The 14,539-nt window shown below is 40.0% G+C and overlaps 1 protein-coding gene and 2 non-coding genes across 3 annotated transcripts in view; 2 read left to right on the top strand and 1 right to left on the bottom strand.

Annotated features, from left to right (window-relative positions):
• The window catches only part of LOC120792788 (cytosolic carboxypeptidase 4), a 161,927-nt gene that overhangs the window by 13,582 nt on the left and 133,806 nt on the right, over positions 1-14,539 (top strand). The window contains exon 4 of the mRNA XM_040132123.1: positions 6,870-6,927. Coding sequence (XP_039988057.1) covers positions 6,870-6,927 — 58 coding nt within the window. The remainder of the gene's footprint in view (positions 1-6,869; positions 6,928-14,539) is intronic.
• trnal-cag lies at positions 13,010-13,092 on the top strand. The gene has a single exon. It is a non-coding gene; the product is annotated as a tRNA-Leu (tRNA).
• trnag-gcc lies at positions 13,324-13,394 on the bottom strand. The gene has a single exon. It is a non-coding gene; the product is annotated as a tRNA-Gly (tRNA).

The following is a 14,539-nucleotide window of genomic DNA, read 5'->3' as shown; positions in this document are numbered from 1 at the left end:
GGATTATCATTCTGCCCCAGATGGGAATGACGAAGCCTATCTGAGTTTTTCCATGTGCCTGAAAGTGTTTTGATGCCATGTTGGGATTACCCATACCACGTGTCTGTGTGTGCACTTGTACTTGTATCTTTATGAGGACCAGTTTGAGTTTTAGACCTTGGGAGTGAGAACATTTTGGGAAAGCGAGGACCTTTTGACCTTTTTGAGGGACCGGACCTGGTTTTAGGGTTCAGGATCAGGTTTAGGTTAGGGTAAGGGGCTAGGTAATGCAATCAATCTCAATGAGTGCCTCACAAAGAGAGAAGTACAAGTGCGCGTGTGTGTGTGTGTGTGTGTGAGAGAGAGAGAGAGAGAGAGAACCCTCATGGGGAAAGCCAGCACGCTCTAGGGTTCCTGTGGGCTGGAAAACTGGCTAGGAGCTCACTGGTTGAAAGTTAGGATTAAGGATGGGTATTCTCAGTCACTTTGTCCTTCAGCTCGACTCAGTTTGTCTCTACTACTCAAACACACTCATCCACTGTGTGTGTGTGTAGTGGATTAATATATTTGATATATAATAAGGAACTGAGACTGTCAAATCTCCTGGATTATTTCACAAGCTGTTATAAATTTGAGAAAACCTACTATAATGGTTTACAGTGTAGATTTAGTCTTTATGTTGCCCTCTGGTGGTGGAATTCGGTTAGCTACAGTTTGTCATGTAATAGTTTCTGCCGTTCAAACTGGTTGTTTGAGGTCAGAAAAACTAGATGGTCGGGATTTTCTTCCAATACTTTAACATGTAGCTTTTAACCCGACGTTGTAATTTTATGGGCATCACCTCCCTCCAGTTTTTATGATGATCTTTACTTGTAAACCAAGCAGTCACTATTGCTGCTGCTCAAACTCTTGACAAGTTTATATATGAATGCACACACTCACTAAGTAATGTGACAGAGACCCAGCTGTCATCACCTCTAATACAGATGGGAGCTTGCATACATCAGAACAAATCGAAACAGCTGCCATCTCTTGAAATGAAGACGCGACACGGTTTCGGGTTTGCATTTTCATCAAAGAGTAAAAGCAGCAGAAAACAGCACACAGCAGGTGGCCGTGATGCAAAAACATGGAGGTAGGTGAGAAAAATTATTTTCTACGGGATCAGTACTGGTTTTGCAGTTCTCAGCGAATCCACAAACAATATATGAATGCTCCCTCCTCTGAACTAGATTTTGAACTAATTGTAAATTCCCAGAGTTTTCGACCTACTGATATTGGAAACACCTAATTTACCCATAAAATCCCTCACCAACAATTGCAACTGTCAGTTTAGATTGATAATGTGATACCTATTTAGTCTTCATTTTTTTTAGATCCAAATTTAGTACATCTGCTTTATTTAGGACATTTTCTTTCTGTTTGATCTCTAACGATTGATTTTTACGAGTCCAAGCTATATATATATGTTGTTATGATAGAGAACAAACATACAGCATAAATGTACTTTTAGAGAGTACACTACAAAAGCTTGTCTTTACAAGTAATTTATAAAGTTAGTTTCAATTGTGTTGACAGTTAATTTTCAAAGGGCAAGATAATACAGAAATAAACATACGAAACAAACCCATTTTTCCTAGTAAAGCTCCTCTCACCAGCTTCATCAGCTTGTGTCAATTCCTGAACAAAGAAGCGGCAAAATATACATCATACACTACCCATCTCTTACTGTTTCTGTGGCTTAGTGATGAATGCTGAACATACAAAGCTGGATTGGCTGGGGAATATTCAGTACAGTCTGACTACCCAGCTAAAGCTCTAAAAATACAGTCACATGGATACTAAGTTGGTTTGTGTTGAAACTGCCAAACATCAAAATAACGCAGCAAATCTAATTATACCTACATGCAGAATAAACCAGGTGTTAAATTCATTGTTTATTCTTGACATTTCCTGGAAATGATCATTTCAAAAGTAAATGAATGATTTTTTTTATGTTTTAAGAGACATGAGGGCAGTAGTAGTAGAAAGTAGTAGTAGTAGGCGGTAGAAAGTCTGAGCGGTTAAAGATTAGTAGTCAAGTGTTGTTTGCGAATGATTTGTTCAAAAGATTTACTCTTTTGGGTGATTGATTCAAGACCTTGATTTGTTGGCAGGGACACACTCACATGGAGGCCATTCTTTTCTCCGGAGTAACAGCTTATATCGCCAGACTTAGCACAAGATAATCAATGGCCTAATTCTAAACAGTGCATGTTCAGTGATTTGTCCACTGAGGTTACTACACTACATGAGCCCTAAGTGATAGTTAGCGGCTCAAGCTGCCAGAATCAGGCCCAGCAAGTTAAACATTAATGCTGAACTGTAGATCAGTTAACAAGACTTAAAAGTAATGAAAAGCCAGCATTCTTCATCAATATTCAGTGAGGAAACTTTATATAATTATAAACAAAGTGTGGTGTGTTTGTCAAAGTTGCAGCACTTCCGCTTCTGGAAACCGGGGATCGTGAAAAATATACACCGTTTAGCCGTGTTTCAACGAGTGGGACTTTGCAGTCGGTGCCCTGGTCAAGCACTGAACAATGTAGTGAATGAATCTTTTTTGAACAAATCTCATAAATGAAGTAATTCTAGTGATTTGGGACACTGAAAACAACTGCTTCGAACATCACTCCTTGGTCTTGCATTTCACAATTTCTCATCATGATGAATTCTGTTAGGACATGGAGTCCACAGTTCTCCTAACAGGAACGGAACCAGCTGCTAGCTTTTCTGTCCGGGTGCGTGTTGAGCAGGTGAAGAGACAAGACGTCAGTGATGCATCTGTAACGAAAAACGTGGTGTTGTATGAAGCTTAATTTAGATATGAGGATTAAGTTCCCGAAGGTAACTTCAGGTTGGGATGGTGAAGCCAGGACCATGTTCCCCCCTCAACGGCAGATGCTGGTCCTGCCACCAGTCACATGTCCGTCAGAGATTCGGCTCGAGGAAAACATCAACTTTGCTCCGTGAGTCTTGTTTTTTAACCTTTACCAACTTCCAAATTAGTCAGAAGAATGATTTAACAAATGAGAAGCAGCGTGTGCTAAGTATTTGTTGTTGGAAGGCAGCGTAGCTATAATGTAAAACCCACCAGCTGGTAATGCTACTATTAGCTAAAATTAGCATCCTGTTTTGTAAAACATACCATTTGATAATGTAACTTCAGTTTGCTAACATTAGAGCCCTGATGTTTAGTTGCCCAGTTTGGGCACTTGTTTGAGCAGCTTATACATGTGTAGTTTGTTTCCATGTGGTGTTATAAGGTCATGTAGAGACACATGCATCTACAGCTGGTGCTGCAGTGCTCGTGGGCCCAGAAGCAGAGGCCTTTTCTCTACCATTGTTCATCAGGTAGAACAAATTTAATCTAGTATTAGCTGTACATGAATCGACAGAAAACGCACATGTCAACTCAAATTACATAATGCAGGGCAAACTATTAGAAGCACCACTCAGTAGATTGTAGGCCAGTATAACTCCAAAACCAACTATGACCTCAACATGTAATTGAATTAACACATCTCAGACTGAATGTCAAAAAAAAAACAAATAGACATTATGAACTTTGTAAAGGTAGTTCTTAGGGTAAGGTCGTCATATTGGATTGCATTAGATTGTTCAGGTGTACCTGAAGTGGCATCTGAGTGATGTCGCACAGTCATATAAGCTCGACCTCTTTTATCCCAGCTGTCCATGATAATGATTAATGTTTTTACAGAGCTCAGAGGTCCCAAGCAGCACCTGGTTTGAGGTAGAAGGTCTGAAGCGCAGCATCACGTTTGTTGAGAGGTAACACATGCAAGTGACACACAAGAACAAATGTAAAAGCACAACAGTCTAATGAATCTTCCCATTCTTATAATTTAAGATGTTGTGTCCCACTTTTTAGGTTGCCAACTGGGCGCGGGAAGAGTTGTGTCCAGAAAGAAAAAAACATTTCTTTGACGTCTGGCGTATTGGTAAAAGTATCCTGATCCAGGTGGTTTAGTTCAGGTTGGCTTTTTTATAATTACATTTCCACTTTAAACATTTTGCTTCTGTCTGAAACAGGTCTAGGGAAAGCATGTAAAAAATGAGCATGGCTAAAACTAATGCAGTCTAACACAGCAGCCCAAACCTCAGGGATATGTGGAGCGGCCAAAACAGAAACACCTCTCTGTATTACACCGTACAGTACAACAGAACCTCAAACTGTAGACTCAAAAATGACCATAAAATTAAATAAACGCAACTCTGAAACCGTTTGAACAAAAAAGATTAGAACCTTCATGATTTATTGCAGGCTTTTGCGTTAGACTGCGTCAGTCTTAGCTAGGCGTGCCTGATAAACTGGGAACTTAGTAATTGAATTTGAATATGCCTATCCTGGCAATGACTAACTGAACTTTTTATTCACAGGGTGGCAGCTTTCGCTCAAAACTACAGTACAAGAAAAATTGGGTTTTTTTTGTGTGTTTTGTATGTTTTGAAACTTGCGAACTGCATAATCTGCTTTTTCTACAGGCTTCTCCCAGGAGCTCTGCATTTCAACCTTGTCACCAATCCTGTTTGGGATTTTCATGGTGAGGATGTCAAGGTACAGCCTTTTGCTGCTGCCTTTTTGTGTCACAAGGAGCCAGTTGAGGTGGTTCGGGAATCTGATCAGGATGCCTCCTGGGTGCCCTCCATTGGAGGTCTTCCAGGCACATCCAGTTGGTAGGAGGTCCAGGGGCAGTCCCAGAACATGCTGGAGAGACTATATATCTCATGTGGCCTGGGAACATCTCAGGGTCCCCCAGGAGGAACTGGAGAGCGTTTCTGGGCTGCCTTGCTTAACCTGCTGCCACCGTGACCCGACTCCGTATAAGTGGCAGAAAATGGAAGGGTGGATGGAAACTACTGGTCATAACAGACCATGTAAGCTTGTAGCAGAAAAAGTGGATTGCAAGTGTGTGCTTCGTTGCCTATGAATTCAGGTGTTGAATGCGCTATCCTTCCTTTGAAGTCACCAGGTCTTGCTTTAAGATACTTTTAACCAAAGGGGGTGCAGGATAACTCTAAAACATTTAGCTTACCAAGATGTCATGGCTAACACGATAGCAAACAACCGGCCTTCTTGAGAGCAGTAAAAGCACAGGTGTAATTAATCGTAGTAATTAGGGTATTATACCATTAAGGCTTTCTGGGTAAGGTGTGTCAGTGCCTAGGCTTAAACGTAACTTGAGTAGTAGTACTAAGTTTAGATGGTGAGTATTGGTAAGCTCCATGCTGGCATCAAGTCCAGCAGTGGTTCACAATCTTTGGAACAGGAGGCGTTACAGGCATCATGGGAAGGCACACGGAAAATACCGAGTGGAACAACAGCAGAATAAATGAAGATGGTCCCAAGGATATCCAGATTCAGTTTAGCAAGATTTGTTCACAAGGCTAAAGAAAAGCAAAAAACTAATGTAAAGTACAAGATATCTGACAGAGCCAAGTAGAAAAACAGGTGATGTTCACTGAGCAAACATCAGTAAAAACCACTGTCATGCTTCTCTTGCTCTCTGGGGCACGGTCCCCATAGCGGAGGACTCTTGAGACTTTTGTGTCTCAGTTTAGGCAAGAGTTTATCTTGCATTTTTCATCAGCACAACAGTAACTCATGTAAAGGTGAAAGGCAACACATTCATATGTCAAATTCTTGGAAATTTTTTAATAAAAATCCGAACCACCTTGGCTTGTTTTGTAACTGATTTCTCTTATCTTGATGGGTGATAAGATTTAAATTCATACACAGGCAATTTACCGCATTTAAGTGGAGCCTTGAAAAACCAAGTTTCTTACAATGGTGTAAAGGTTTGTTCATTGGTTTCAGAGGCTTTGTCCCTGTGGTAGTTGTAACAGAATGACTGGTGATTGCCGCAAATCCATATTTGCTAATTACAAGGTTCATTTTATATCAGCCATCATAACCCTTATTCACTGAGGTCTACCTCTGACTATAGTTTGTGTCCTGCAGCTGCCCAGCTGGTCTTGTCGAGGCCTTTTTATAGTGGCAGCCTTCTCAACACCACAGCGCAAATGTTTTCTGGAGCGCTTTATCCTGGAGGGATAGGGTTACACATGCACAGGCACGTGCATGCACTTAGACACAACAACACACACATTTACTCACTTTTATTTATGTTCATGTGTATAATAGTGTTCTTTAACTTGAACACAGCCCCATGCTATTCTACAGTAGGAAGCACATGAACAATAGAGTTTTCTATTATATTTGTACTGTAACGTAGTAAAGATGGTTTGATGGTGTAAAAAAGATCACACGGATCACACTTTATACATGCTTTCAGGAAAACACCTACAAACACATACTGAATACACATGTGCAGCAGTGACACTCGCACTCATACACATACACACGCTCACACACACACACACACACACACACACACACACACACACACACACACACACACACACACACACACACACACACACCCTGCCTGGCCCTGGTGGGTATACCCAGTCAATTTAAGTCAGGGGAGTCGCTGCGTCGCTTCTCTCTCCCCTTACACACAGCAGCAATGCTACATGTGGACGTCTGTGTTGGTGTCAGAGAGAAAACGACAGAGACAGATTCTTTAAGTTTAGTGTGTGTGTGTGAGACGTGTGCACAGGACGCACTTCGGATTTCTTCCCTCTGCCTCCCCCTGATTTACGATCTCCGTCTGTCCGAGTGCTCCTCTCCTATCTTTTTCCTATCAGTCTGTTAACAGTCTGTTTTACTGTCTGCCTGTTAGACAATTTGTGTACCTTTCTGATTGTTTCTAATTTTCTGTCTTTCTGACTGACTGACTGACCGGCACAGGGCAAGGGCGATTCAGAATGACAGCCTCCCTGAGCTCCTCCAGCGGCTTAGAGGTCCTCCTTTCCACTCTGCAGGTAGGGATCTACAGAGCCAGAGTGAAAATTCTACTCTGTAGTATTGTTCATGCTGTTTAAAACACAATGTTGGAAAAACTAACCACGTGACTGAGCTGTTACATTTTGAAGTTTTTACTTTTTAGTTTGTAGTTAGCTTCTTTTGCACAGATTGATACAGTATTGCATAAATTCTGAATAACTGTTACACTTTTTGACATCTGCAAAAAAAGTTTAATCATAAACGTAAATGTCGTAAAACGTCCTTGCTGTTCTAGATTTCACTAAATGCAGGGTATGTGCGATTGTCATATGAGCCACTGAAGGCATTAAGTGATGAGACCATAGACACCAGAATTAGTCATGTATCCCCAGTAGATTTGGGGATCTGTTGGTCCATGCTGACATTTCAGAGTACAGTATGCACACTGATAGTTGACCTCTAGCATCATCAAAAGTAGGAAGAGTATTAAAATACCCGTCTCAAGCAGAGGTTAAAGTATCAATGTGGGACTACAGTACTTCCATACAGTTACTGTGAAAGAGGCACTGTGAAATCCTGACTGCAGCTATTTCATTGTGAACACATCCAAACAACCAAATCAGTGATACCTTTTCAAAGCAGAATACATCTTTTCTTTTTGTCTTAAAGCAAAGATTTAGTCCCAACATTACTCAGTCACTTTGGCTGGTGGTGTGGAATGTTCCTGAGGCATATCCATCGGAGACAAAGAGCTATGAAATCCGACACCCAAGATTCATTTTCCTTTTAGTTGACGTTCCCATTAATTGAAAAGGATGATGAATAAAATAGACAAACATTACACGGCTTGCAATTTATGGTTTATGGTGGGAACTGTGTGCTCCCTTATCTGCTGTAATTAATAAACCTGGTGCTCAGCTATAATTTTTACACACAAAGAAAAACAATACTTCCCCTAGTGGTCAAATCAGACAGTTCATATAAATGGCTCCTACACACAGCAACATAATACTGTTGGTGTGCACTTACAATAACCAAATTAATTAATCAAAGGGAACCAACATATAAGCATATGTGTACATGACCAGAGGTTGCTAGCACATAGTCAACATTGGGATCTGGTCTTTACCACCAATCCTTAGTTGCATGCTTCCATTAACATGCAAAGCTTGGTGTCAGGTCTTTCAAGGAAGCCTGTATTGGTCCTCAGTTCATCTGAGCAGACAGTACCTTTCCTTTGTCACTTTGCCCTTCAGCCAGCTACTACGCTGAGAAGAGGGGTCCATGATGATAACAGAGTCATTAATACAGTAGTTCCTGCATGGTTTTGTCCATTTTTGCCTTTCCTAGAGCACTGGCTGATATTCCTGGACCCACCTTTTTTTCAGAAAACGTATGAGAGATATTTAACCTGTTTCCATCTATGTTTAATGTATAAATCACTTTCCTCAAAGAGTCCAGTAGGAAATCGTGGTTTGGTTTTTAACAGTAGGATGTAATTTGGTGTAAGTGCTTCTAGGTCATTACAGTAATCAGAAAGTTTCGTGATGGGACGACTATTAAGAATGGCTTTGATCTCACAAAGAACGTTATGAAAACTCTCATCATCCAAAGATTGCTGTCGAAGGATGGGGTACAACACCTTTCTTATGAGGTGAATCTTCCCATGTTCCCATGTTTTGCCATAATGAGATCCAGCAGGGGGGTTAAATCTCCACTCATTTTCTTTCTGGGCCAAAGCATTTTGTATTTTGTTATGATCCAGGTTTTTTAGATTCTCTCAGTTCTCTTTCCGCACCAGTATAATTTGTTCCATTGTCAGATCTGAGGTTTGAAACTTGACCTCGTTGACACATAAATGTCGGATAGCATTTATGCATGAATCAGTATCCAGCGGACAGGCTACTTCAAGAGGCGCTGCTCAACTAGCCGTGCATGTAAAAACCACTCCATATCCCAGATTGCAACCTCTCTTAACTTTGACTAAACCAAAGTCATTTATTGCTCTAGAAGAACAGCTTTAAGTTTCAGAAACCAAGCAACTGAAATTTTCAGCTTGTACCAAACTGAGAACCGTCGGACACAAAGAGCGATGAAATCAGACATCCAAGATTAATTTTCCTTTTAGTTGATGTTCCCATTTATTGAAAAAGGTGATGAATAAAATAGATTTTTTTTAGACTTAATTAAAACACCTGGTGCTCAGCTGTAATCATTAAACATGAAGAAAAACTACATGTGAATCAAACAGTACATATAAATGGCTCTTACGAAAGGTTTCTCACGGACTGACTCATGATGGAAAAGAGGTTCAATTTGAAATATAACGATACAAGTTGTAGCTGTATTCTTGCCTTTTAAAACGAAGTGCAGTACAGGATTTGAGATAACTGCCAGAGGTCTGTCTGAAGTACTGTAAAACAAAAACTAGCGGTATGGATGGATACCACTGGAAGTAAATGAGAAAACATGTTTTTTTATAATTTAGGTGAACCAACCCTTAACACTGCTTCCTAATAATATAAATATAATATAAACAAAATGACAGTTTTGCCAGTGTCATAGAGAGAGGACCCCTGAAACCACAGAAACCACAGAGAGGAAAACTAGGCAGGAGCTAGTTTGACAACAAATTCTTAGCTCAAGCTCCACTTACTAGATTTCTTCCAGGGCTTTGAGCCACATCTCATGTGACAACAGAGCAAACTCCGTCTGCTGATGAGGGTAAGCCGACCTTGAGTTAGGATTTTTATCTTCCAACTGCTATTTCCAGGGTCAAGAATGAACCTCAAAGCTGAATTTATTTTACTGGTATCTGACTTCACTGTTACACGTCTTTTTAGCAGTGAACATACTGATTGAGAAACATCAGCTTTAAAGTTTGATTATCCAGTCCAGACCGATAAACAATGTTTGTGTCATATTTCTAACCATTTCTGCTTTTTTAAGCTACAAGCTCCTCAATTTTCATTCACTACATGATAAGAATGTGGATAGCACCACCCCATACAGCAACCCTACGTTGGATTGTTTGTATGTATCAACGCGAAGCTGACCAGAATCTGATATTAATTCTTCTTTCGGTGTATGGATATTTAACTCTTTTGCTAACTTTGCCAAGGTCATGGCAGAGAGAAATGACATTAACACCAGCTTTCCGATCGTCTTCGATGTAGGCCACAGACAGGAAGAAATAGAGAAAGAGGGAGACATAAAGGAAAGGGAGGAAAATAAAATAATTTGAAGGACCCCCATAAAATTACACATTTATGCACATTCGGTACAAGGATCAAATCAAACCTGTATTGTATTTTTTTTTAAAATGGCACTTTCTACAAACTGCAAGAGACAACACTGCCTAGGAGAGGTATGTATACTCTTTGAAGTGACATGTTTGTATTATTAAAAGAACATTTACTTAAAAGAGGCTAATTGTGTCATTTGCGTGGGCATGTGCTTTTAGATTGCAGGCCATTTGGCTGTCTTTCACATTATCGTTTAGTTTTTTATTTGTTGACAAATGTGGAACATTCATCATGGTTCTAGTTTTCAAATGTTACTTTTTAATTAGTATTAGTTTACTTTTCCTCTTGAAGAAAAGGTTGTCAGTGAGTATTCTTTGTCATAGTTTTTGTCGACGAAATAAACTATTTATTAATGAACTGAATTGACATACAGTACTAAAATGAAATTAGCACTGTATCTTATCACCAAGTGAGTACTGTATCTTATGGTTTTGACTAGTTTATTACCACCTGTTAAAGCCAACCGGCAAACAAATCTTTTTCCTGTTATGTAGAGAAACTGTGGATCAGACTGTTTTGGCAAAATAAAGTCCAATATGAGGCTGTAGGACACGTCAAAGACTTATTTACCATGCACTTTAAATCTTAGCTGACCATTTTGGGATCATTTTCGAATGTGGAGTTAAATAATGCTGCTCACATTTAGATTTTGAAGCCTGCTATCTTGAAAGAGCTGTTTAATTTTGACATTATTTTTAAAGAATCACATTGTTTTCACATAATCCTAACAAAATTGGTCATTATCTCAGGATGAAAGGGCTTCGAGGGTAAATCTAAGTGGATTATGTTGGGAAAGAAACAGATGTTTAGAGAGATAAAAATCAAAATTACAAGAGGACAGAGTGAACAGATTTAACATAATGGCTGTTAGATAAGCACCATTATACTGTGTATTTTAAGAAACTAAGAAAATCACTGTAAACTGGGAATACAAAGAAAAGCAAAAGAAAAACAAAAAAACCCAAAACAAAACAGGATATTAGCAAATGAAGTTATAAAGTTCTATTTATGACTAGCAGTCCTTGGGACTAAATCTGTGCAGCCCTGTGGATCCTTGTGGGTCCTCCAGCTGTCATGGTTGTTACTTCCAAACAGAAAACACCCTCATCACGTTCTCCTGTTTTCAGCCTCACTGTAGTGTGTACTTGATGGTAATTAATGAAGTGATGACAGTTGTCATTCATGCTGCTGTCTTGAAGTCATAACGACTGATAAACTGACAGTTTCACGGCAGGAAGAATGAACAGAATTGAAGAGAAAACGTATATGTTCTAATTTTGCTACATGCTACTGACGCACTGTCTACAGATGAATAGCGGATTAAGGTTCATGGTTTACAACACAACTTGTCAACAATGTGCATAAAAACACATCTTTGTCTCCTAATGTTCCCCAACTAATAGTGACAGATATTGTCTTAATTTTACTATGCATTATTATATTGACTGGAAATCCTTATTTTACACACTAAAGAGCAATGAAATGCATAAACATTTCACAAGTTTCATGTTACATTAAATCTTTAAAGAAGGACTTTTAATAAATTTAGCATGATATTATCTAAGAATACATCGTTACATTATAGTGATGCATTAAGTACACACACACACACACACACTCGTAAAATTTAATATGAAAGCAAACTGTCATGTGAAATATAAGATGAACAGAGTTTCAATGGGAGAACACAGAAACTGGTGATGCAAACATACTGTATTATATAAAATACGAAGAAGCTTGTCTTTCTTCTGAGTCCATTGTCAATATAAAAACTCTGGATATTTCGGCAAAATGATTTTTTTATTTGGAAAACAGTAACTAATGATAAAAGAAAGGGTAGGTGCACTGTGTTCTTGATAATGTTTTTCCAGTATTGTCACTAGCAGTTAAAAATGTAGTTAATGTACGCTCCGACTTTTCTGTGCTAAAATGAATGAATAAAGAGAAGAAATTAAGAAAAAAGGATGAATAATTTCCCAAATTGTGAATTTTACAGTGTTGGTAATGGTATATGGCATCTTATTCCAAAGAGAATAAATTCATTTGCTACCATCCAGTTGTATTGCAGTGTGTTAATTGTTGCATGAAAATAATGGCTGTTATGATGTGACCACAATTTCAGGGTTAAAGTTTTGAACTGGGATCTAAGATGGTGTGAACTGAAGTGGTAGTTGACTAGTGTTTTCTGTGGGCAGAGCCATTTGAGAAATTTGGTACTTCAACCTGGTCTGAAACATGCAGTGGAGACTTTAGCTCCCTGACCTTAACCCTTAAGACAGCACCTACTCCAAAAATGTACTTTGAAGTAAAGCAAAGTACATTTTACTTTAAAATGTAGCAGTTCCTGTAGTTCTTTTGTTAACGTCTTGCTGTAGACAAGATTGAGGTTCTGGGTGATAAAATGATAAAATGATAAAATGATAAAACACATCCGTTATTTTGTCAGATTTCAAGTTCATCAGAGCAGTGGGGTAGTGGTGCTTGTGCGAAGGTACGCTTCTTATACCCACAGGAGCAGCTACCATATACCCCCCCTTAAGTGCCCAGAGAGACGTATAGGTCTCCATTTTGCAGAGCAAGCCTTCAGCCAATCATGTTATAATCTTTGCCATAAGCTCTGAGTCTTGAACATGCAGTGGAGACTTTAGCTCCCTGACCTTCACACTTAAGACAGCAGCTACTCCAAAAATGTACTTTAAAGTAAAGTAAAGTACATTTTACTTTAACATGTAGCAGTTCCTGTAGTTCTTTTGTTAACGTCTTGCTGTGGACAAGATTGACGTTGTGCCTGATAAAATGGACATGTCTGGCGTAAGTCAGGATGGCCGAGCGGTCTAAGGCGCTGCGTTCAGGTCGCAGTCTCTCCTGGAGGCGTGGGTTCGAATCCCACTTCTGACAAATAACTTTGTGTTTGAGCCTGACTGTGTGATCACAAGGACTTGACAAAGCAGGTGTGATTAAACGTTTACTTACAATACAGGGCAATCTATTGTAGTGACCATGTATTGAGAACTGCGAGACGTCTCTCCATGCGCTCAGCTTCAGCTGTTACAACTTGTATTCGGAATTGAGAGACTTATCCACGTGCGCTCAGCTTCAGCTGTTACAACGCAAAAAAAAAAGCACTTTTGCATTGGCCGGGAATCGAACCCGGGCCTCCCGCGTGGCAGGCGAGAATTCTCCCACTGAACCACCAATGCTTGAGTCTACCAAAAAAATGGGCTGAAAACCCGGAAACATCAAAACACATCCGTTATTTTTTCAGATTTCAAGTTCATCAGAGCAGTGGGGTAGTGGTGCTTGTACGCAGGTACCCTTCTTATACCAACACGAGCAGCTACCATATACCCACCTAAAAGTGCCCAGAGAGACGTATAGGTCTCCATTTTGCCAATGCAGAGGGCAGAGGGCCTTGGCTTAAAAAACAAATTGTCGGGTAAAACAGTTCAACCTGACTCAACTTTAGCCAGACCGCAAGGCGTCGTGCGCAATGTTTCTGATCAGCCTTCATAATCGTGTACCTGTTACTCCACCTGGAGTTCCTTGATTGTGTTTCATGTCTCACAGTTGCCTGCAACACACCAAAACCAACGCAGTCCCTTGTTTTGTTTTAACGCAGGTTTGTTTTCAGTCCTCACGCCCGCTAACGGGTACATTAGCCTTCAGTCCGACCAAATTGCCTTTCATGCAGCCACCAAGAAGAATGTGGTGTCACAATCTTAACGTGGGTAATAAAGGCTGTTATAAGCCGTGTATCGTTGAAGTATGATGGCTTAGTGCTTCATGTAGCACAAGCTTGTCTGTGTATTTGTAGCAGTAAAGACAGTAGGGTATTGTCCACGTCTGAGATAACCCTATAGCTGTACAGATTTGGCTGTCATGCACTGGAGCATGAAAACTTGTTTTGTGCTTTGGGTAGGAATTGAATACAGGCCCAGCGCTTGGATGATGAGAAATCTACCCAGAACCAAAAATGCTTAATGAACTAGTCAAACGTGGACTGACACACTCGCAGGATGAAGACACACCTGATATTTGGCCAGTTTTAAGGTCATATACCTTACACCCTGTTGGCCCTGAAAAGACATTTCCTTAATCGGCTTGAGCGTTGTAACTGTCTATGCTATCTCAACAAATCTTACATAGATTGTCCTGAAATTTTCACACAAACCCTCGATGGCCCCCCGAGGATGATTCCGAACAAGAAAATGGGCTGAAAAGCCGGCAGCATCAAAACACATCCGTTATTTTGTCAGATTTCAAGTTCATCAGAGCAGTGGGGTAGTGGTGCTTGTACGTAGGTACGCTTCTTATACCCACACGAGCAGCTACCATATACCCACCT

Source organism: Xiphias gladius, chromosome 8, assembly GCF_016859285.1.
Source record: "Xiphias gladius isolate SHS-SW01 ecotype Sanya breed wild chromosome 8, ASM1685928v1, whole genome shotgun sequence".
NCBI classification, from domain to species: Eukaryota; Metazoa; Chordata; class Actinopteri; order Istiophoriformes; family Xiphiidae; genus Xiphias; species Xiphias gladius.
The sequence above is the reverse complement of the archived record's forward strand: the minus strand, read 5'-3'. Positions and strand labels throughout refer to the sequence as shown.